General features: G+C 47.5%; 1 protein-coding gene and 2 pseudogenes across 1 annotated transcript; 1 reads left to right on the top strand and 2 right to left on the bottom strand.

Moving 5' to 3' along the window:
* Positions 1-199: 199 nt before the first annotated feature.
* On the bottom strand, positions 200-4223 carry LOC112896958. Its single transcript, XM_025965096.1, has 3 exons — positions 4036-4223; positions 3652-3851; positions 200-3547 (listed from the first exon to the last, which is right to left on the bottom strand). Exons 2-3 carry the CDS (start codon positions 3761-3763, stop codon positions 522-524), a joined length of 3138 nt encoding a protein of 1045 aa, XP_025820881.1. The 5' UTR covers positions 3764-3851; positions 4036-4223; the 3' UTR covers positions 200-521.
* Positions 4224-10083: 5860 nt separating this feature from the next.
* LOC112897506 lies at positions 10084-13512 on the bottom strand (annotated as a pseudogene).
* A 6778-nt stretch (positions 13513-20290) lies between these two features.
* Positions 20291-22904, top strand: LOC112896367 (annotated as a pseudogene).
* The last annotated feature ends 1538 nt before the right edge of the window (positions 22905-24442 follow it).

Here is a 24442-nt window from a genome sequence, read left to right as displayed (position 1 = left end):
CGTGCGCCAGCAGAAATAATGTGCAACCTATCTGTCTTTGTTTAGTTGGCATAGTGGCATACCACCGTCAGTTTTGGAAAGCAATAGTATTATTTCTAATACAAAGAGAAAAGTTTGCAATAAAGAAGCAAGCATCAGTAGGAAGAACTATATTAGTGTCAATCTAGCTAATATCTAGAATTACCATTTCCCAGTCTTGTTTCAAGATGTAGGATTTATTTCTTTACGAATGGTAGGATGTGAAATATGGGCAAAATTTACAGAAAGAATAAGTAATGTCTGTACACCACAACTAAAGAATTTGAAAGGCTAAAATACTTCAAATAACTTTTATGTTCTCTGGAAAGGTTCTGAAACTATTTGCAGGCAGGTGTCTACTTGTCTTCATGATCATAAGCTTTTTTTTTTTTTTGAAAAGAGATCATAAGAAAGACTTGTACGGCTGAAACATACTCCAAAATTGTTTGGCCCTCCTATCCTAATTGCAGGGGACCAAAGGTTACACACTTCAGAGCAAGACCTCACTTGTTCTTTCTTCTGGATACTCTGGTAGAAACTGGCACCATTGACTCAAAGCTCTCATAACCATCATCAAACACTCTGCTATGACGTAACAACTGGCTTGCTGAATCATACCCCATGAGTCGATGAAGTGCCGAGTCAGAAACCTTCTTGCCACTTTGTGTGGCAGCAAGGCTACTAGATCCAGCTTGAGTAGGCAAGCTTCTTGTGTACGATGCTCCATAATCTTCACCGGTACTAACAGGACCCCCTGTTAGGCACTCAGAAAAATAAGAAGTAATATCCTCATTTGTTGGGATTGTGCAATCAGGGTTGTATGACTGTTGGACCACATCCACGCTGATCTTTGCATGTGCCTGATGTACTGAAGGAAATGATAATGCAAGGACCTTGGAGCATTTACCACACTGCATTTTGCCAATCATGGCCTTCGATATGTAGATATCTGATGGCATTTGAACCAAATTGAAACAGCTGTTGCAGATAGTGTATGGCGAAGCACCAGACAGAGGCCGCAAAATATGCTTTCTCACCACTCGTTTGTGCTCCTTGTAGCTTGATCTAAGTGACTCGTAATCAAGAATTGTGCTTTCCGCATATGAGGATTGATAATATGAATTGAACTCCCACTGGTCGTAGTTGTGAGGTATGCGTGTTTGAGCATGTCCAAAATGGCAGTTTGGGTATGTATGGGTTGGTGAGAAAGAATTGGATGGTTGGTACCTTGGTGGCCTTCCATGACCATAATAGGATTCTAGAGCACAGGAGCTTCGAATGGAATCACCATCAACGCTTGGGAGATGCTGCTCAACATCACAGCTATTGGATTGTTGCTGGTACTCTGGGTCTCTCTTCTGATAACTTTTCTCTGAGATTTTCTCACTGGAAAGCCTACTTAGCTGATCTCTTAGTTCATCCATCTTTTTGAGGCGCTCATGTCTAACAATATTATTGAATTTGGTTGACGTCCTGTGGACCAAAACCCCTTGACTTGGAGACCCACTTGAACGAGAACTTGAGGTACCATCGATCTGCGACTCGATAAAGTTTTGAATTGACTTGAAGTCTTCAGAATCAAGAGACAGTCCCTGTCGAAGTTGACTAGCTTTATATCCATAGGATATCTCTTCTTTGTTCTTATTAGAGCTAGGTACTTCGTTTTGCGTCCTCTTGTATGACCGGCTTGAAATTCTGGCAACAGTTGCACTTGCATTGCTGTCTTCCATATCAGCCTCTTCCTTTTCTTTAGTGCCATCAGATATTAGCTCATTTTGTTGAAGACATTGTTCAGATTTGATATGTCCGGTGTTAAGTGAAGAGATGACTTCTTCAACTAGATCTGTACCTTCAGCCTCCAGGGACCGCTGATCCTTACCATCAGTGTTAGCCATATCACCTGAATGAAGAGGGGCTTCATTATTATCAACTCTCTCTGCAATGTGGTCATCTGCAGCTGCCACATTCTCCTTCGCATCAACAGTGTTAGCCATATTATGATCTTCCATATGGCTCTCTTTATTTTCTCCAGAACAATAATCCGCCATTAGCCCTTCATTACCACAAGGTCTATCTGAAATGTCATTTGAAATCACCAGACTCTCAATACCATGAACATAGCTGTTCATGTTTTCATCTTCCGTGCAACACACTTCCGTTTCTTGAGTGACATCTGCTATCAGGTCATTTCGTTGAAAACTTTGCTTCAATTTTTCATTCCCATCATCAATTGAAGAGACGCTTCCTTCAAAGGGATGAGCACTTTCAGCGTCTGTGAATTGCTGATCCTTACCATTTTCATGAGATACCTCTACAATGTCCTCATCTGCAACCATAATATGTGCATTCCCATTAACACGGTTGGCTGTACTGGCATCTTCCGTATGACACTCTTCTATCGCATCATTACTATTATCTTTGATATTGCTGTCAACAACTAAAGAGGCGCTCACTTCACATGGATCTGCAATTTCAACATCAATGGATTGCCAATCCCTGGCACTCTCACTAGAACTATTTACAATGTCCTCTGCTGCATGCTTGGCAGTACTGTTTTCTTCAGTATTGCACTCCTCCTTTACATTGTTGTCATTACCTATTAGCCTGATTTCTTGATGAGAAGTTTGTTCGTATTTGAGATGTCCATCGTCTAATGATGAGAGGCTTTCTTCACATGGATGTGCACTTCCAGCACCCAGGTTCTGTGGATGCATATCATGCACATTTCCATGAACTCTCTCTACAACAACAGCATGCTGCTCCATTGGCTCTTCTGCATCGCTGAAAGACATCTCTAGTTCCTCAATCAACCGACCATGCGGATCACTCCGGGAGGCATCATTCGCTTTGACCCCTAGCACAAATCTGCGGCTACCCATCTGATTACGCAAAGCGTCACTAAGCCCGACGTTTTCTGCTTCATCCGAGAAGTATTCATCATCACTACTGAATGAAAGCGACCTCTCCAACTCTTCAATCAGGGCTTCATGAGATTCAACTTGCATTCGTTCATATGGTTGCAGTCTCTCCTTCCTGTGAACAACTTCAGTTTTCCCATTCAGTGTACTCACATCACTAGTGGCAAAACCATCTACTTTTCCACCATTTGGATTTTCACTTGTGTCAAGGTCTCCAAGTTTTTCAGTCAAATTTGAGCTAGTGCCAACTCCACTGTCTTTGTCATGTATCTCTTTTACCATATCCTCTTCTGAGTTTTGGATGTTCCCATCAATTAGGGAGCCTGCTTCCTCATTCAGATGTTCATCATGGGTTAAAGTGTCTGCCGCGGACATCACTCCTTCTGGAATTGCGCCCTTGCAGGGATCGATATTTTCAATACTGGAGGATATGCTTCCATCAACCGTGGCTTCACAAGGCTGATCAACACGAGGCTGATCAACAGAGGAGGCAGCTTTCTGTTCATCAGAGCAAATTGATTTGCTACTCTGAGGGGATCCTTGCAGGCTATTCGGAAAGCTGTTGTGTTGATCGGATCCCGAGCCAGCTTGTGCCTGTGCTCGATTTTTCGCTGCATGATGCAATTGATAATGATCAAATCGATCAAATCGCTCATGAAACCATGGAATTTTCAGGATGAGGTAACAGGAGATAAATCACGGGGGTGATATGTACCTCTGAGAACAGTGCCGCAGCCACCGCATTTGTAAACTGGAATGGAGGGGTATTCAACAAGAAGCTGGTTGCATCTGGGGCATCTGACAAAGCGAAGCTTATGAGGTTCCATGGCCGTGATCCTGCCTTGCGCCCCCGGCACTTGGAGAAGGCAGAGGCACAGCAGTCAATCTGCCTCAGCAATGAAGGTCACACATATCCTGTTGAAAAACAAGACGGCACATGAGTTTCTTCAGTTATTGAGGCACCCGCTCGTACCCCAACCAGGGGCCGACCCAGCACAGGACAGGATATATTGTAACTGGGTCAGATCCGAATACAGATAGTTTTGCTAGAGATTGGGGTGCTCCGTCTCGCACAGCAGAAGCAAAGAGAAGGGCATACCTGGTGGATGCTCTTCGCCGGCAAAGGGCTGGGCGAAGACGTGGCGAATGGCGCTGCCGCTCGCCCAGTCGTCGCCGCCAGGGAATGAAGACCAAGCGAGGAGAGTCAGAGAGAAGGGAAAGGGGGGGAAAGAAACAGAGATGAGCCTGAGGCCCTGAGCCCTGAGGGGGAGGGGGCTGTCGAGCGGGTCTGCCACCTCAAGCTGGTGCTGGTGTTCGATAGCATCCCGAGCCGAGGTCGATATGAGGCTGAGATCCCGCCGACGCTACAGCCAAGCTCGAACTCGTTTATTTTTTTTTAAAAAAAAGCTCGAACTCGGTTCGCGATAAAACCTCGCCAAGATTCGAGCTCGACTCGAATAGACTCAGAGCGGCTCGACAGCAGAGTAAAAGGAAACAGAATTGATGATGGGATGAGGGAGAGATAAATATAATAGGGGATTTAATTCAATAAATGAAAAAAAATGAAAAGAGAAGTATATCCGTAAATTTTGCCTTACCGTTTTATAATTTTTTTAGTTTATGAGACACAATAGCTTCTTAGCTAGTGGGCGTTCATGATCTTCAACCTCCAGCTATATTGTTTTAATTTTGGATGATTGAAAAATTAACTGAGGTAACAAGGGTGCATGCACACACCACTCGAATAGAAATACTCGAACTTCATCGAATATCAAATAGCGGATCGTTGGAACTCGTAAACTCTAGAAATACTCGAATTTGATCCAATAGCTCGACCTCGGTTCGTTGGAACTCGCGAATTTCAGATTAGGCTTGAGATCAACTTGATTTCTAGTATAGCTGAGCTTGAGCAAGCCAAATTTGAATAACTCACGAGCCTCCAGCTTCTCTAACCTAAACAGAGAGAGGGGTGAGATGTGAATGTTCAACAGGCATCAGTCAGCTAGCCGTGACATGTTCTTTTCTCTTTCCTGTCTTCCTGCTTTAATATATTGCTATCTTTTCTTTTTAATATTATAGATGAATGATATAATTAGTTGATTGTTTTTGAAATATGCTTTATTTAGCTAAATAAATCACGTTATACATTGTCTCTCCTCTAAATATTATCGTACTGGACTAATCTTTATGATGTTAACTATTATCCAAATCTTACACGTATACATATAGCAGGAAACTTCAGCGAATAAGTTGGAAAAAAACAATATTTTAGTCAATCATCAAAATTCCGGCGAGCAAAAGATCAAATATCTGCAAAACACACTCTAACAGACAAGTTAAGAAACCGTCTATTTTCTCCAACTGAACTTTAAATCGCAGCTCATGAAACACGATTGAAAAAAATAACTATTTATTGTTCAGAGCAACAATCTTATCTAGTGGTTATAATAGATGCTGTTTTGACTAAGGCTGATATTTTGGGGCTACTACCAAATGACGAAATAAACAACTATCAAAAATATTGAAACGGTCTATGTTTTTTGGCCCACCATTTGGAATAATTTTGTTTGTATTGATCTTTTTAAGCACAGTAGTTGGTGATTTCTGTTAATTATACCCTCCCCCTAGTCGCTGTCGAGAGCAAAAGCAACCGGATCAGAACACACGAGACGGATGGAACGAAACTAGGCCGACGCAACAACACGCAAACCAACCCACCAAACAACAGAAGGCGTGCCAATTTCCACCAAGCTGCACAAATCTCCGATCAAGTGCATCCGTAGTAAACACGAGCGAAAATAGAACAAAACATCCGACTGATGATAGAATTGTCGTTCTTAAAAAAAGATTTTTTTTTTATCCAAGCATCACCGGACTTCATTTTTCTGGGCCTTGACTGGGCCTCTGTAGGCTTCACTGAAACTTTTTTAGGCCCGCTGCATCTGTTCAACGCACCTTCGTTTAGCTTTTCTTTTTTTTGGAAGTGACTACACAACAATCGAGTATTTTTATATCGCTTGATTTTTGGAGCCAATGGAATGGTGCCACGTGGACAGTTGTTAGCTGAACAAATTTGAGTGAGTGAGGTCAGGCTAAAAATCAGTCGATTATTAACGAAACATCGGAGGGGAAATCAAATGATAAAGATGGGCATGCGTCACCCAAAAAAGTAACAGAATCATGCAGAAAAAAGGTACACCCGGTAATTGAAAGAAAAAACTGTTCAAGATTTCCTTGTGGGTCAAGCAAAATTACATCTGGGGACCCGACAAACAGGACACGAAAGACTACAGTATCCCTGGTGACAGCATAAAATATAAAACAATTTGAAAAAGGTTTTGTCGAGGCCCCGTTTGCTTGGATGCAGCGGCCATTGGTCCAAAATTTCACTGCAGGGAAATCAAGGCGTAGAGTCTGGGCCGTATTCACTCGTATGGGCCTTGGGTGCATGCTCCTTAGGCTGGATAAAAGAGAAATCCGACACCTAAAAATCGAGTAATCGACTGATGAATCGACATTTAGGATCTCCTTTTTTTTAGGAAAAAAAGGATAGGCTTGTTTAGCTTCACATGGTCTTTTCTTGGCATCGCTAAAATCTCATGCCTGCAAGCTGCAAACATAGTTTGGAGTAGGCCTTTGGGCTATGGGGAACAGGACACAATCCCCAAAATCCGCATAGAATTCTGAACCCACATGGCAACGATGAGTAGTACTACATGTAATTCTGAACTCTGAAGTGAATGAGATGCGGAGCTGTAGATGCTCCCAAGATATCTCAAAATGCACCCTATTTTATCAGCATCGTCTGATCATGTTCATTCAGTCAGAATTGAGCCGCCACCGGTAAGGAGGCCGCCGTCCAACGATGTGCGGCGGCCGGCGGGAACGGGGCCGTGGAAACCGTGGGCCCCGAGACCTTTTCCAGGCAGGGGCTTTCCACTTTTGCCGTCCAGCCTCCGCAACCCTGGCGGCACGAGCTGGGCAGGGATAAAACCAGAGCCGTGCTGTTTCTGACGGCGGAGCGATTGCAGGATCGCGGTCGCGGGCACCACCGTTTCTCGCAAAAACTAGAACAACTTGCTGCCTGTGGTGTGGCCTGCTCGGTCGCTGCAGGGATGCAAGTTATATTTATTTTAGATTATTGGATCGATTCAAAATTTTAATAGAATAAATTAGGATGATATTATGCGTAATTAATTAAGGAGAAGAAATAAACTAGGATGGTATGCTATCGTAATTATTTAATTGATCCATAAAATACCATTCAGTACCCACTTACATCCCTAGTCGACTAAGATTGTGACACGGCCCGTTTCGGCCATGGTGTCTGTACTTGTGCTGCCCACTTTCCATTGATGAACAGATATTCTAGTGGCCACTTGCTGTTGCCTCTTCTCATTTCCGGTGAGGTTTTGATGCATGGCAGCAAAGTTTTCTTTTTGAGCAAATGGCAGCAAAGTTTGTAGTTACTAAAATCAGGACGTTGCTATCGTTGTTGATTTGTGCGTATACAATCGTTGCGCAAGTGCTGGATAAATACGGGAGGCCGTCCAGCCAAAAGTTTTGGTTTGGACTTTTTTCAGGCTCAGACAACCCGAGTAGTACGTTAACTGCAGTGTCTAAACACGTTACAATCCCTCAAAAAAAATAAACACGATACAACCCACTCCAAATCAAGCTGGCCGCACTAGTTTAATGCTTGATTGAGCTCGATCGCTTTGGTCCCTTGTGTTTGTTCTATATAAACGGGAGGCGCGAATCCTGTCCGCAGAAGCGAAGGGACCTGCTGCACCAAGAACTGCATTTCCTCCGTGAGTCCAGAGCACACTTTTTCAGAAAAAGTTTTTCTGCGTTTCTTCCCAACCAGCACGGTGCTACCATGCTAGTGGTAATTCAGCTGCAAACCAAGCATGGAAAGCGGAAAGGGATGTGGAGACGATGGCACCTCTCACCATAGGGAAGACCTTTTGCTACTGTCACTTGCCCCTTTTGGAATCTTCGAGCGCTGTAAAATCGGTCAGACCGTCGTCATGCGTTCTGTTTGCAGTCTTGGCCTAGCTAGACTTGCTTGGCTTCGTCCATGAACTTTTGCAGAATGATTGTTATTTTTTCTACTTCACATGGTCAAGTAAGGTTAATCTTCAGTGGGTTGAGTAAATAGCACGCCACTTAAATTTACACGGTTGTCAGTATTTGAAACTTCTGTGTTCGACTACGAACCAGCAGGGAAGCTTTACTCTGAAAACTCTTTCTAGTATACACACAGGGGCCGAAGAACTTGTACACTGGTGGTATGTACAGAGAGCGTGTGTACGCAACTATCTATAGCTAGCATCTGGATCAAGCTACTCGTCGTAGTCATCGTAGTCGTCATCGTCATCATCCATATCGACCGTCAGCTCAGGCCCGAGGTACGGCGCCCCAGCGACGCTGAAATCCTCGGGCAGATCCGTCTCCTCCAAGAACGCAAAGCCTGAAACAAGAACACCACAAGGCGCGCCGTGTCAGAAAGTAGGAGGCTAGGTGTAGAGTTTCCAATGCCTGGTTGATTGATTGGATGCTTTCCATGGAAGCAGCGTACCTGGGAGAGACGGGATGGGGACGTCGCTGAAGTAGGTGGACGGGCTTTCCTCCGAGTAGGGCGGCGTGAGCACGTCGAGGATCGCGCACGGCGTCACGGCGGTGAACGCGTGCAGGTTGCCGCCGCTCTGCGGGAACAGCACCGACGCCTCGCACGGCGCGCGCCGCACCTCGTCGGCGGCCACCACCCTGGCCAGCCCACATTTTCTTGCGGCGGAGCGCGGCGGCGCGGCGACCCAGTCGTACGAGCGCACGCGCACGGAGCCGTACAGGAGCTTGCTCAGCACCACCATCTCCGGGTGGTCGTGCAGCGGCAGCGTCGCGCCCGCCGGGAAGCAGAACACGCCCATCTGCCACCAGGAAACCAACAGGCGCCCATGGTCAGTACGCGGCCAACACAACCCGGCCCAAACCACCAGCGCTGGCCGCTGATTTCGCCGCCCCAACCGGAACACGCGCGTACCGAGAAATCGTCGCACTGGTGTATGTGCACGTAGGTGATCCGCGTGAACGCCCGCGCCGACAGGAACCGGCCGCTCTTGGGGCTCAGCTCGTCGTCCGACGACGACGGCTTCTCGCCGTCGTCGATCCCGACGTCCGCAGCCTCCACGCCATCTAATAAACGCACGGAAACCCAGCACCGTAAGTTGCCGGCGAGGCGGCGAACACGAACACTCGCAGGATACGAACAAGATAAACGGAGGCGTCACGGGGGGCTCAGCTCACCGAGAATTTTCTGGAGCCACCTGATCTCGCCGAGCGTGGGCGGCCCCGCCGCCGGCGACGCGAACACGACGTCGCAGGCGTCGTACAGCCGCTGCACCTTGCTCAGCGCCATGATGTGCGGCGGGAACGCCACGGCCATGAGGACCGGCACGATTTTAACGATCCAGTCGTCGCCCGCCCGCCGCCCCCGCGCGCACGCCCGGAACGACCAGCCTGACGCCGGCGGCGCGACGAGGTCGCGAGTGAGTGACACAGAGGGTGTGATGTGCTCTTGCGTGTCGGGGCTCATGAATTCGGGGGAACGCACCGGGCACCGCACGCCCCCTCGGCTCGGAATTATAAAGCTTGGCATGGTGCGCCGCGGGTGGCCGCGGAAACCGTGGGCCTCGGCGCCTCGCCTCTGCTTTTCCAGGGGCATCCGCGCCGTCCCGGCCTCCGCGACCGGCAACCCCGGTGCTTGGGATGGCCGTGCCCTGCTGTTTCTGACGGCGGTGGTGGTCGCAGGATCGCATGCACCGCAGAATTCTGACAAAAAAACGATAAATAAAAAAAATTTGCTGGCCGTGCACCCTGTTTAGTCGCTTAGTATCTCGACAGCGTCCGTTTTGGGCTTAGTTTTTGCACTTCTAGCGCCACTTGATGCAAGTGCGTTGTTTTATTTCAGGAAAGATTCAGTACTACGACCTTGACAGCAAAGTTAACAAATTATATTGATTCTTTAAAGCAAAGTTTATGAATTAAGTACTATGGGCTATGATAAGAAAAAAAATATTACTCCCTCTGCCTTAAATTATAATTCGTTTCGATTTTTTAATATATATCTTTTGCTATAGACAAAGTGTACATCTAGATGCATACTAAATATATATATATATATTTAGAAAAGTCAAAATAAATTATAATTTGGGACGGATATAGTATATTGTTACGACTGCTCTTTGAGTCGTCCCATCGAGGTAGATAAAATAGAATAGCTTGATAAAATGGCTTCACCGTGGGGATCGAACTCCCAAGTAGGCTGAATCAGTGAGGCTAACATACCCATTACTGAGTTCTATTTCAGGGCGCGTGATTGGTGATCCAACAAGCAAGGCCTTTCTCTCCTCGTCAGGGGTCTGCTGACCCCAAGGATGCTGCAACAGTTTCCTTACTCTATCAAGCTCTTCTGCAACCTCCCGCATAGAGGGCCTCCTGTCGCTAGCCATCTCCAGACACTCCTTGGCTAGCTCCGCCACCTGCTCGATCAGCTCGACACTCTGTTCACCGTTTATCTGTTCGTCCAGTATCTCACCAAGCCTGTTCTCGCTCACGGCCAGGAGGAAATGTGATGATAGATTCTTCTACTCCTCAAGTGCCTGAAGGTTCATCGCCTTCCTGCATGTAAGCAGCTCTAGCAGAACAACGCCGAAGCTGTACACGTCACTCTTACTCGTCAGTTTGCTGGTCTGCATATATTCTGGGTCGAGGTAACCATAAGTGCCTTGGACAAATGTGACAAACTGAGCTTCATCTGTTGGAGCCAATGTCGAAGCTCCAAAATCTGCAACTTTTGCGGTGTAATCCTCATCGATTAGTATGTTGGGTGACTTCACATCTCCGTGGATGATTGGGGGTGAAGCCCAGGAATGCAGGTACGCGAGGGCTTCCGCGGTCTCGTGTGCGATCTTCAGGCGCGTCGCCAAGGAAATGCGTGTCCCATGGGGCCGACCATGGATAAGCTGGTACAGCGTGCCGTTTGGGATGAATTGGTAGACGAGCATCGGGACTTCCACCTCGAGGCAACATCCGTATAGCCTCACAACGTTCCTGTGGTTGACCTGGGACAAGATGAGCATCTCCTTCCCAAACTCCTTCTCCTGCCTCTCGTTGATCACCTTGCACTTCTTTATTGCAACTAGTCTTTTGTCTTTCAGAGCTCCCTTGTAGACGGTGCCGTTCCCTCCTTTGCCAAGCACATGTCGCTCATCGAATTTGTCGGTCGCCTCTTCGAGCTCTTCCTTGGTGAACAATGTGAAGGACAGCCCTTGCTTTGACTTCATTTCCTCGAACAACAAGAGGCCCCCGTGCTGCCTGAAGTACCTCTGTTTCACTGAGGCAAGGCTCCTCTTTTGGTGGATCATGTAAACACAAGACATGCTTACTACTAGTACAACCAGGCCAATGCTAATACCTGCAACAAGGTATAAATTACAGGAAACTCTACTTCTCCTCATAGGAGCTGATGTCAAATTATAGCTTGAATTTGGTAAACCAAGTTATTACTACCTCTAGTCACATATAGTTCATTCTGTAGTTGACATTTCAGACAGTAAGGAGCAACTAGTTGTAGGTCAAATTCTGACTGGAGGGAGTAAAATTCAGTACCTAAGGTGTCAACTTTTAATCCTCTTACATTATAATTGTTGGTCAACTTTTCAAGAACGGTAAAAAGCTCGTTGAGGAAATGAACAAGCATAGTGGGCGTGGACGGTAACGTACCAACTGTCAAGTGCACACCAAGTTGAGAACTTTGAGCCTCGCATGTGCCACTGTAAGCGTTGCCTCTTGTCTTGTCAGGGCAAGAACACACGAAACCTCCAGGAGTGTTGACACAGGTTCCAGTAACAGAGCAGGGGTTTGTGGCACATTCGTTAACTTCTGCAAACCAAAGGACAAGCAAGTCGTTCAACTCCTGCAGGTAAATCTAGCAACATAACATCGCAGGGTATGCATTAACAAGTAATAACAATAATCTAGCCTTCAGAATCCTCTTATCAGAATTCAGAATCCCCAACAATAATAGAAGTACAAAAAAGACATGACTCCAAGGCTGGACTCCAGAAATTCAGAATCTCCAAATAGGTAAATCTAGCAACAGAGCATCGCAGGGTACGCATCAACAAGTAACAATTCAGAATAAAAAATAATCGATGAAGTCCAGCCTTCAGAAACTCCAAGGAATTGAAGAACACACCTCGGCAGCCGTCATGGATGTAGGGGTTGCCGCCGTACCCTCTCGAGCAGTTGCAGAGATAGCCAGGCCCGTTCCTGGAATCGACACACTCGCTGTTGCTGCTGACGCACATATACGCTGTCGTGTTCCTCGCCGCCTCCCTGCACGTCTCCTTCCCGACCACCCAGTCGAGCACCAGCGGCACCTTCCCTCCGGTGGACTCCATGAAGTCGTCGGCGGTGACGTACGTGGTCCGGAAGTCGAACGCCGCGGCCTCCACCAGCGCGGCGTAGCTGCAGCGGCTGAACCCCCTGGTCCTGGAGGTGGTGAACCTGTCGTCGAACTGCACCTCGTACGTGTTGATCCCCCTGGGGATGGCCGCCTGGCAGCAGCCCATGCCGGAGCACGAGCCGTTCTCCAGCCGGCCGGCGGCCGGGCACGTGGCCATGCACCCGGTCGTGTCCTTGGACCCGGTATTAGCCGATCCCATGTAGGCCAGCGAGTTGCAGCCGATGACGGTGAACCGGTTGTCCTCGTCGGAGAGCCGGAACTGCGAGTCGGTGAAGTCGTTCCACCAGATGATGTTCTCGTCCATGGACATGGACGAGCGGTTGTAGCACCAGGACCGGATGTCGCCGCGGACGCGCGCCTGGCCACGGCTCAGGGAGATCCCGATGACCTGGACCTCGTAGCAGAAGGTCTTGTAAGTGCCGTCGGCGGTGAGGTTGCAGGTGAGGCCGAAGGTGGTGTCGCCTTCGCCGGTGTAGAGGTAGCAGCCGCGGCCGATGCCGAACGGGTAAGGGATAGCCAAGTCGCCGCACCGGCGCTGGCAAGAGGGAGCCGCGCCGCTCGGTCTCGGTGGGGTTGCAGCTCCTGGCCATGCCGACACGAGCACGGCGATGATCAGTGTAAGGAGCATCTTCCTGTGCCTTGCTTGCATGATGAGTAGCAGCTCGGATTTTGCCTTGCGCTTGTGGTAGCTATGCCTATGCTCCAGTTTTAAGCAGTGGTGGAAATTTCTAACGCGGAACAATGATTGTATGATGCGGATTCTCCTTTGATGTGCGATGAACCAGAGAACGTTTGCGGCAGTCACTGTTTAGTGAACTTGCCGACGGTGTGTAGTCTTACGCCTAAAGTCTCCGGGGGCTGGCCACAAATCCTCACCGCTAACAACTTTGAGAAGAGAGGTTGGCCACATGATCCAAATTGCAAATCATGCAACAGTGCACAAGAAATGCATGCCCACTTGTTTTTTTTCTTTGGAAGAACTGTGTAAGAACTGCCCTCTCACTTGTTCAGTGTGGACACAGCTAACCAATTGGTTCAACCTACAGCAGCTACCTCCCATCATTTCCACAGAAACAATCTATCAGTACGTAGTGGGAAAAGTGCTGGGGAAAGGTTCAGAAAAAAAAAAGACACGTGCTCCTTGACGGCCTATCAATTTCCTTTTGATGGTACATTTGGAAAAAATCAAAATAGATGAACCTTTCAGCAAGAGTTCAAACAAGGGCGGAAGTGGCTTTCCTTACCGAAGAAAATGTCCAACAGGTACAGTTGGCGAACAACGACAAGTGGACTCAGAAGCTCCCTGGTTCAAGAAGGATGGTGTCATTTTGACTTTTTATGTTTCTCAGCTGTACGTGAGGCAACGAGAGCGATCGGGCGTCGCTGGCAAGCACAGATGCACAGTACGGGTTCCAGTGGTACCAGCCTACCACCATGCGCGCTGGTGCCGCTGATGGCCTGCTGCCCGTGTGCAGTCCCCTGGCCCGGTGATGTGTGCGGCCGCCTTTTCACGGTACGGGGCGCTAGCGAAACTATTTCGTTTTTGGGGAAAAAACATGGCACAACGCGTCAACGCCACAACCATATCAAAGTTGCATCCTCGCATGTTACTTGGATAATAAGCCCTGTCGGATCCGGCCCGGCGGGGCTAACTGTAATCCTGTCACATTAAATGTTTAGATGCTAATTATAAATATTAAACGTAGACTAATAATAAAACTAATTGCATAAACCATGGGCTGATTCGCGAGATGAATCTATTAAACCTAACTAATCTGAGATGTGATTAGCCCATACGGTGCTACAATAAACATATACTAATTATAAATTAATAGATTCATCTCGCGAAATAGCTCTAGCCTTCTACGATTAATTTTATAATTAGCTTCTATTTAGTTCTCTTAATTAGCATCAAAATATGAACAACTAAATTTTAGCTCTTGGATCCAAACACCCGGCCATCTCAGTCTCCAATTTGGCTCCACGACTTAACAAGTGTTCCTTCAGTCGAGTTGGTCGAGCCCCAGTGAGCGTCAACCTTTGTTCAGCCCCTGCTCTAGGGTACCTAGGGGAGCATGCCTGCTTGATGCTACTATATCTACATGGGCTTCCTCCATCGTCTATCTTCAACCTATGACCATGTAATTGGCTCCTCCACTTCTCCATTCGTAAGCTTATGATGTGTCAATTGACAACCCTAATAATAAATACAGTAACAATTAATCACGGGTGCGAGGTGCCAGATAAAAAGCATTTTTATACAGCTTTTTATGAAAAATTTAGTGTCCGGTACTGACGTGAATAAATATCAAAACCCTTCTCTTCTCGCCTCATTGGCTACCTGAACCGAAAGGCAAATGTGACTAGAACAACAGGATGACTGGATGAGGCGGAGTCTTGTTTCTCAAAATATCACCTCAATTATTCGCTCTTTCGCATTCCTTCACTCAGCTTTCCGATGGTGCCACCCCTCGTTAGCAAACTCGTGACGACCGCCTCAGTCTCCCTGCTGACCCTGCAGCCTGAAATTTCTTCGTTTCATCCTTGGACCTGTCTATGTCTGTATGTCTAATCATGGCATCGCGTTTGCCAAGTAAACTAGGATGCGTCTAGCTGACTTAAACAATGAAGACTCTACCCCAACAATAGTCCTGCACAGATGGAGTCATGCTTAGAGCCTTTTTGGCAGCATTAAGAAAAACAGCTCCTTCTTCGCTCATTTTTACCTAGGGACGGAAGGAGCTGGTTTGTTGGGGCTTCTCCTAGCTCCGTTACAGTGGTCTACAGTGCTGGAGCCGGAGCCGGAGCCGGATGAAGCACAGCCTAACATGGCTTTAATATGGATATGGACCAGTGGACCATTGACATTGAACAAACTAGCAAGATGGTCCGCGCAAATAGCGGAGGTAGCTAGATTTTTCATGCTAATATTTATTTTACTTTAAAATAAATTTATGTAAAAAAAATGTTTAATCGCGTCGTTGTAACTGTTATCCTAATATGCCAGACCAACGCATCTCTATATTTTATCCATCATATTAATTATTTTGTAATGTATTCTCGTGGAATATGAATTCATCATGAGCAAAGATAATACCTCAAAGAAACATATTTTATTATTTGTATACTTAACTTACCTCAAAGAAACATATTTTATTATTTGTATACTTAACTTTTAAATTTTTTACTAGTAGTTTATTTTTTATTTGACAGTTCCAGGTGACAATATCCTTGGATTTTTTTAATTGAAAATCTAAGTGAGTGACTTAAGTATTCTACCATATATCATTGGAATTAAGTTTTGAAGTTTGAATCCAAACCTTAATGGGTAGTGGTTGCACCTCCTCTAGTTCTGATGAGGCCAAATCTTCTTTCCTTTCTTTGTTCTATAATCTCCAATTGCAGCTCCATACATGCTCCCATTATTTTACGACTGCTGCATCTTTTCCCAAGGGTCAACAAATTTGCTATTGTGCAAGCAAGTTATACATAGCTACACCACGATCATTGAGAATGCATCCTGGATGGTTCCTGCTATCCCATCTCGTCGAGAACTGTCTATACCTTGCTATAGACATGCGTTTGTATTAGATATCGATCTCAATTTGCATTTTTGGATGGCTTAGTGTTATCGCCATATTCTGGACGGGCTAGAAGTGGGCCAAGGAGCAAGATGGGCCTAGGAGAAGGTCTCGGCACGATTACAGATCGGTTCCCGTACAAGTGTTTGGGGCCAGTAAGGCCGTGTAAACTCAGGTTTAGGCAGTTAGGATTCGTGTTGTGTTTGGTTAGGGTTAGTTAAAGAGGGCAAGTCTACGGACTATAAATATGTACCACGAATAAACAAGAAAGGGAGATTTATTCATCAACAACTCACGGTGCATCGCCTCCTATGTTCCAGGGTTTTTCATCGGGTAAGTGCCATGTGGCCCCCTGATCACGCTTCGCGTGATGGGGGGCGCATTGCTCTTGCCTGTTTACTTCATGTGCTGCTCGTTCTGAAGCCTTATAGATGGCGAGTAGCATTAGTTATCATAGCACGCATAGAGTAATGTTATTTTATTTGTATCATGATTATGTTCTGTTCATTGTTCTTGCGCGCTCCGCGATCATTGTGCCCGATTATGGATGCAATGGTCGCACCTTGCTTTGTTTATGTTGATAGATCCGATCTGTTATGGCTAGTTTCTATTTATTAGAGATTTAGCTCAATATGTGCATGATTAGGCCTTGCAAACGGGTTGAAAGTTCCGGCAGTATGTTAGTATCGGATCTTAGCCTGGGTAGAGGATTCCTTAGGAATCGGCTCTTTAGCTGTTTTTAGGGTCTCTGTTTAGGTTGTTTGTTCTGATGCTTTGCGTATTCGTTAGGCTCAATCACGTGTAGGATGTTCCGATCGTGTAGTGAGGGCTTAGTTATCGTGGATTGGATTAGATCGATATCTATAAAGCAAGTTTCATCTCATTATTGTTTACATACGTTATTTGACCCGAAGGTCCGATCCGGTATTGATGCAATCGGCTCTTTACAGCCGATACCGAGGAGGAGTGATGAGCCGATCACGGCTCGGACTAACCTTTTCTTACAGGAATTTCACGAATCACACCTTCCTGATCAGGTATAGGATCAGGTGGCACGCCTAGCGACTCCAAGCCAGGGTGTGCGCCAGATCGCTGGGCTGTTGACCGAGGGACCGGGGCCCGCCAGCCGTCCCGGAAGCCTCCCGGCTCCTCGTGTTGCCTGTCGTTACTCGCCGGTGAGTTTCGATCGACAACGCTTAGCTAGTCGCCTCGGCATCAACCCAGCCTATAGCGCCCACACCCTGCACGGGGACTGACCATGCCAATTGCCAACCGTCGCTGAGTGCCCATGTCTAGATGCCATCTCAACATCAAGTTGTGCTTTCCGAGACGTGTTGCCCACCATGCCAGTGAACACCGCTACCCTTCACCTTATCACAGTGGACATAGATTTGTCTATAACAAAAGAAGTATGAAGATATGTTGAACTTGTTTGGAACTCTAGTAGTTTATGCCTTGATCGCTCACCAATGTGGCAGCCACACGCCTTCAACAGCTCTATATAGAACGACAAAGTTTACACAGAAAGAAAAAAGGAACAGATAGAAAACCAATTTGTTGCTGCTTATATTGAACAAAACACACATTGCGTGGGCTAGACATATGTTTGATCAAATTATCAAAAATAGATTTTAGCTATCTATTGCACACTCAAGATTGTGCTTATGGAACCATCCGTCACTATTGTCAGCACCTAAGCATCTACCATAACAATTGACCTATCCCCATTGCCGCAAGATGCAATTTGCAAACATCTTCAAGCTGTCACTGCACTCTAGGTTGATGTGAGGCTAATGATCATACATAGCTGACGACCACTGCTCCATCACCATATATCCTATATGACAGGTGCATAGTGTGCGACCGTACTTATTGGTGATGTGGTCAGATAGTTGGGCAGTCTTAATTGGCTTCAAAGAGCTTGGTTCCAGTAAGAAGAGAATAATGTATAGAATATAATGCTTTATAAAAATTTATCCTTAGACTCCCTAGCATTCATATTGCGTCGGTCGGCCTCGCATCGATCGCCCTCACATCGATAACGACTATAACTCAACATACTCTTAGACTCTCTGTAACAAGAGAGTATATAGAATACAATGATCTGTAAAAAGTTTATTCTTAGACTCCCTAGTATCCATGTTGCTCGGCAACTTGCGCCGGTCGGCCTTGCATCAACGACGAACTGGATACAAATCGCATCGTGCCCGACACATACTCAGCAGCTGCACATCACTTCGATAACGAACGACATGATACATAACTCAACATTCTCAGCAGCTGCATATCTCTATCTGGGTACCAGCGTAGATGTGGCCATTTGGGCAGAGTACAGTGGCATCTTGGAATCGTCGCAACTTCGGGCACGCGGCGACTCAGTTCTGATGCCATCCACCACAGTGCTTTGATCTGCACTCGGGGTGTCAATTTTCACCGGTATGGATGGATTGGGTCCTCGGTGCTTTAGTTTGCACAGCCCCACATAGATTTTGTCAGCAAGCATCCATCAATGCACCGGGATTTCAAATTTTGCTCCTGCCACGTTTGAATCGCCATCCATGGATGTAAACTCTGTTGCCACTCTTTGGTTTGCACTTTCCGGGGTCCTGAGTCTTTGATTTCTGTGCAATGTGTGTCAATTCCATGGCCATTCAGTTTGCACCGGTATGACCATCTCCAGTGACCGAATGAAGCTTCATCCGACATGGCACCTGAAGAAGTCGATGCAACGATTGGAGAATACGAATCCTGAAGGAGAGAGAAAGAAGTCGACTCATACTTGAGAGTCGATTCATCGCCAATTAAAAGTTGCACGTGCGAGCAGGAGCTGTGGTGGCAGCAGTTGATTGGGTGGGAAGCGTTTCTTTACTCTGCATGCACCGATACCTCATCCGTTGGTCTGCTTCCGTAATTTTTTAATCACGACTCTAATCTGACGTGACTCTTCTGGGACCCATGAATTGTCAGGAACCGGTTCAACCATTGCTGATGCTGAGCAACGGTGGCTTTTATTTCACTACTACTCCGTATCTTTTTGGTACGGTAGGTGTCTAGTGTTTCGGTGGATTCTTTTGCCAGACTTTTTTTGCACCGTTAAAACTTTCAATTTCTATCATGTTAAGATCTGAAGAAATAAAAATACACAAGTTGTCATTAAAAAAAAATAGATCCTAAAGTTCTCCTGGGCCACCGGAGTAACTCCGGTGCTCGATCGTCCCGGACGCGGCGATCCGCACGGCAATCAGCGACGGGCCGCGTGAAGTGGTTAATCCGCTGGGTCGATCTGGTCGAGGTTGGTTGTCAGTACTGCCCATGCGGTACAACGGCAGCGGTGCACAGTCACCGCGCGTGCTCACTGTCACGATGGACCGAGTTACAGCGCGCAAGGCCGGTCACGTTGGTCGCGTCGAGCCGTTCCACCTCGCCGGAAGAAGTACGTGGCACCAGACACGTACGTGCCGCGCGTCGTTCTGGCCGTCCGGCCGGGACGCCGGCGAAGGATGCCCATGGCTGCTGGGATCTGCCCGAGCGGGACGGTGGCCAAGGCGCGTGCGTCGCGACGGATCGGCCGATGGCACAGATGCAGAGAATTTCGCAATGGGCCGTTGCCACGGCCAGCACCTCGTCGTCGTCGTCCACTCGTTCTTGGATCGTTTCCCTCTCGTCCCGAGCCTCAGCTTCCACCACGCGAGCATGCAGGGCCTCGCGGCGGCAGGCAGCCCCGGCAGGCGGGCGCCCGGGCAGGTCACGGTGCCTACGCACGGTATTTCTTCCTATTACTAATTCCAAATATACACGTTCACATGGAAAGAAACTAAATTATAAAGTGGTATATCTTGTTATAGGCAATTTTTTCCGGTGGTAATTTTATTTTTTAAATTTCAAATCTATATTTTTAGTCGTATGGACTCTTTAAACTAGTGTAAACCGTTAGATTTCACATGGAAAAAAAACTAAATTATAAAGTGGTATATCTTGCTATAGGCAAATTCTTCCCGATGGTAATTTTATTTTTTAATTCCAAATCTATATTTTTAGTCGTATTTGATATGGACTCTTTAGGCTAGTGTAGACCGTTAGATCTTCATAAAATCTAAAGGTGGTATTCTTCTCTTTTTTCAATTAATGTGGTAATTTCTAAACCCACTCGACCTACGAACGTGGTGCCTTCTTTTAACACGGTTTAAAGTTTCCTTAAAGGGTAATAGATGGCGCAACACCGGTACTCTTCTTTTGACCCTGTCTGATCTGCCGATCGTGTGCGAATTAAATGAAAAACAATGGTGACGACGGAGCTAGCAAACCTACCAGCATAACCACGAGGCAATCAGGCAACCCAGCAGCGTACCCCCACCGCTAGCTGCTCTGCTAGAAGAGGAAGCCGCGATCAGATGATGTTCCTTGCACTGATCATCGCCGTGCTCCTCTCGGCACGGCCTGCAGCAGCCGCAACACCAAACCCTGCAGCCTCTTGCCAGCGCCGGTGCGGCGACATGGAGATCCCTTACCCGTTCGGCATCGGCCCCGGCTGCTACCACGACACGGGCGAAGGCGACATCACCTTCGGCTTCACCTGCAACCTCACCGGCGCGGGCACCTACCAGACCTTCAGTGGCGAGGCGGTGGAAGTCATCGGCGTCTCCCTGCGCCGCGGCCAGGCGCGCATCCGCAACGGCATCGTGCCCTGGTGCTACGACCGCGCGTCCCGGTCCATGGACGACGAGACCGAGCCCTGGGTCGACCTCTCCGACTCGCAGTTCCGCCTCTCCGTTCAGGAGAACCGGTTCGTCGTCGTCGGCTGCAACTCCTTCGCGTACGTGCGGTCCGTGAACACCGGGAAGGAGTACATGACCGGGTGCATGGCCACGTGCCCCAGCGCGGGGCAGCTGGAGAACGGCTCGTGCTCGGGCATGGGCTGCTGCGAGGCGGCCATCCCCAGGGGGATCAACACGTACCAGACGCTGTTCGAGCACAAGTTCAACACCTCCAACATCACCGGCTTCAGCCGCTGCAGCTACGCCGTGCTCATGCAGGCCGCGGCGTTCAGCTTCCAGACCACGTACGTCACCACCGGCGACTTCGTCGAGTCCACCGGAGGGAAGGTGCCGCTGGTGCTCGACTGGGTGGTCGGGAAGGAGACGTGCGCGGAGGCGGTGCGGAACACGACGGGGTACATGTGCGTCGGCGGCAACAGCGACTGCGTGGACTCGAGCAACGGGCCCGGCTATCTCTGCAATTGCTCCCGGGGCTACGACGGCAAACCCTACGTCCCTGACGGCTGCCAAGGTCCGTTCTTCATTTCCTTTCAGATTCTGATGATCGCTGGACTTTTCCAAATCATTTTTAGGCATCACCTAACCTGTGAATTGCCTTTGGTTTGCAGACGTTAATGAATGCGAGGCCACAAGATTCAAGTACCCCTGCTCTGTTCCTGGAACCTGCGTCAACACTGCTGGAGGATTCCTCTGTTCCTGCCCTGACAGGACAACAGGCAACGCTTACAATGGCACGTGCGAGGCCAAGAAATCTCAACTTGGAGTACGCATGGCAGTTGGTACTTCCATCCCTCCATTGCCTGAATTCAATTGCTTTTTTTTTCATTTCCTCAGCTGCGTCTGATCATGCTCATGATGTGACCTTGCTGCAGGTAACTAGCATCGGCCTAGTTGTACTAGTAATCACCCTGTCGTGTGCGTACTTGATCCACCAGAAGAGGAGCCTCGCCGCTGTGAAACAGAGGTACTTCAAGCAGCACGGAGGCCTCCTGCTGTTCGAGGAAATGAAGTCAAACCAAGGCCTGTCGTTCACGTTGTTCACCAAGGAAGAGCTCGAGGAGGCGACCGGCAATTTCGACGAGCAGAATGTGCTCGGCAAGGGAGGGAACGGCACCGTCTACAAGGGAGCTCTGAAGGACAAGAGGCTGGTCGCCATCAAGAAGTGCAAGATTGTCAGCGAGAGGCAGGAGAAGGAGTTCGGCAAGGAGATGCTCATCCTGTCGCAGGTCAACCACCGGAACGCCGTCAGGCTCTACGGCTGCTGCCTCGAGGTGGAGGTGCCCATGCTCGTCTACGAGTTCATCCACAACGGCACGCTGTACCAGCTCATCCATGGCCGCCGGCAGCACAGCGCCCCGCGCGTCTCCTTCGCGACGCGCCTGAAGATCGCGCACGAGACCGCCGAGGCGCTCGCCTACCTCCACTCCTGGGCCTCGCCGCCCATCATCCACGGCGACGTGAAGTCGCCCAACATCCTGATCGACGACAGCCACGCCGTGAAGGTCTCGGACTTCGGGGCCTCGGCGCTGGCCCCGACGGACGAGGCCCAGTTCGTCACGTTCGTGCATGGGACGTACGGCTACCTCGACCCGGAGAGTACATGCAGACCTCCAAGCTGACGAGCATGAGCGACGGGTACAGCTTCGGCGTCGTGCTCCTGGAGCTGCTCACGTGCAGGAAGGCGATGAACCTCCAGGCGCCACTCGAGGAGGAGATCAACCTCTCGGCATTTTTTCTCCTGGCGATGGGTGAGAAGAGGCTTGACGAGATACTTGACGAGCAAATAAAGGGCGAGCAGAGCATCGAGCTGATCGAGCAGGTGGCGGAGCTGGCGAAGCAGTGTCTGGAGATGGCGAGCGAGAAGAGGCCATCGATGCGGGAGGTTGCAGAAGAGCTTGACAGAGCCCGGAAGCTGTCGCAGCACCCCTGGGGCCAAGAGACTTCTGGTGAGGAGCTGAAGGCCTTGCTTGCCGGATCACCGGGCTCGTGCTCTGAAATAGAACTTAGTAATGGGTATGTTAGCATCACGGATTCAGCCTATTTAGGAGTTCAATCTCCTCGATAAAGTCGTTCATTTTTGTTTGTTCACTTGGTAAAACAAACATACCAAAAAGCTAGGAATCATTCTTTTTCCTTAGAAAAAGTTACTCCCTCCGATCCCCGTTAGTTTAACTAGCCTATCAACCCGTACTCCTACACGAGCTAATTAAAATTAATATAAAACTAAAACTTATAGCTAATAATTATAATTATCTATTGCACCTAGATAATGATAAATATGTATTTTAAGTATGTGTTAGAATATTTAATAGATGAAAGGGGGTACAAGATCATACATCAGTACATGGTGACACGTATCGTGGGTAGTATTTTTATATAAACAATAACATAAATAATATAATAATAGTGATGGAAATCATAATTTACAATTTTATATTGGTGCACTTTAATATTTTTGTTATAATTATATAATTTAAATTTAGATTCAATGGTTACTTTAACTTTTAATAATGATATAATTGGGTAATTTATATGCAAATTTAGGAGGTTATTTGCATTATTTTTATAATGGCATAGGTAGGTAATTTATATAAAGATTTGAGGGTTACTTTAGATTTTTTCTATAATAGTAGAGGTGGGTAATTTAGATACATGTTTAGAGGTTACTTTAGCCTATTTTCATAATGGCAGAGGTGGATAATTTATTAGAAAAGATAACAGATCCAATGACTATTATTATTAGAGTTGTCGGGTTGATGAGCGGATATTTCTTATTTTTACGAGAATTTGTAGAAATTTTCTATTTTTTAAGTGTCCACCTAGAATCCTAGATGATTTACGGAGGCTTCAAAAGGAACCTCCAATTAGTAATTTAGTAATAGTAAGATTATAACGACAGATGTTCAAACTCTGGATTAACCGACATACTAATCTAGTTAACCGTAAATGTACTAATTAGGATGCCAAGGTATTTTCTTACGCAGCAGGTCAGTCAAGTACTCAAGTCGCAGCCCCCTGAGGCCCTGACATCCCGGAGCGTGGGCGCCGTCGTCGCCGGCGACCAAAAGACCACGTCGCACAACCGCTGCACCTTGCTGAGCCTGAGCGCCATGATGTGCAGCCGGAAACGCCGCGGCCATCTCACCGCTGCCCGAAGCCCGGAACGCCCACGCTACATAAGGGTCTATTTGGATCCAACGGAAAGAGAAAGAGAAAGTGCAAAACTTTTACTCTTTTACATTTCTTTTGCACTTTTGGATCCAAACACCCCAAAGTGCAAAAGGACAAATGCTACCGTAATTTTACTAATTATGGATTAATTAGGCTTAATAGATTCGTCTCGTCATTTAGTCCTCATCTATGTAATTAGTTTTTTAATTAAACTATATTTAATCCTTCTAATTAGCGTTCAAACATCTGATGTGACGTGACAGGAGTAAAAATTTGCCATTTGCCCTTTTACCATTCGGAGGTGGATCAAACAGGCCCTAAATCGTCGCCCGCGCACGCTCCGGCGCACGCACGAATGTGACCGGTCTGAAGGTGACGCCGACGGGACCTGAATTTGTTTCCTCTCTGAACCTGCGAGGTGTCCGGCCTTGGAATTCGGAGGCCGCACCG

Source organism: Panicum hallii, chromosome 6 (assembly GCF_002211085.1).
Source record: "Panicum hallii strain FIL2 chromosome 6, PHallii_v3.1, whole genome shotgun sequence".
NCBI classification, from domain to species: domain Eukaryota; kingdom Viridiplantae; phylum Streptophyta; class Magnoliopsida; order Poales; family Poaceae; genus Panicum; species Panicum hallii.
This window is presented reverse-complemented; position numbering and strand designations above follow the sequence as displayed.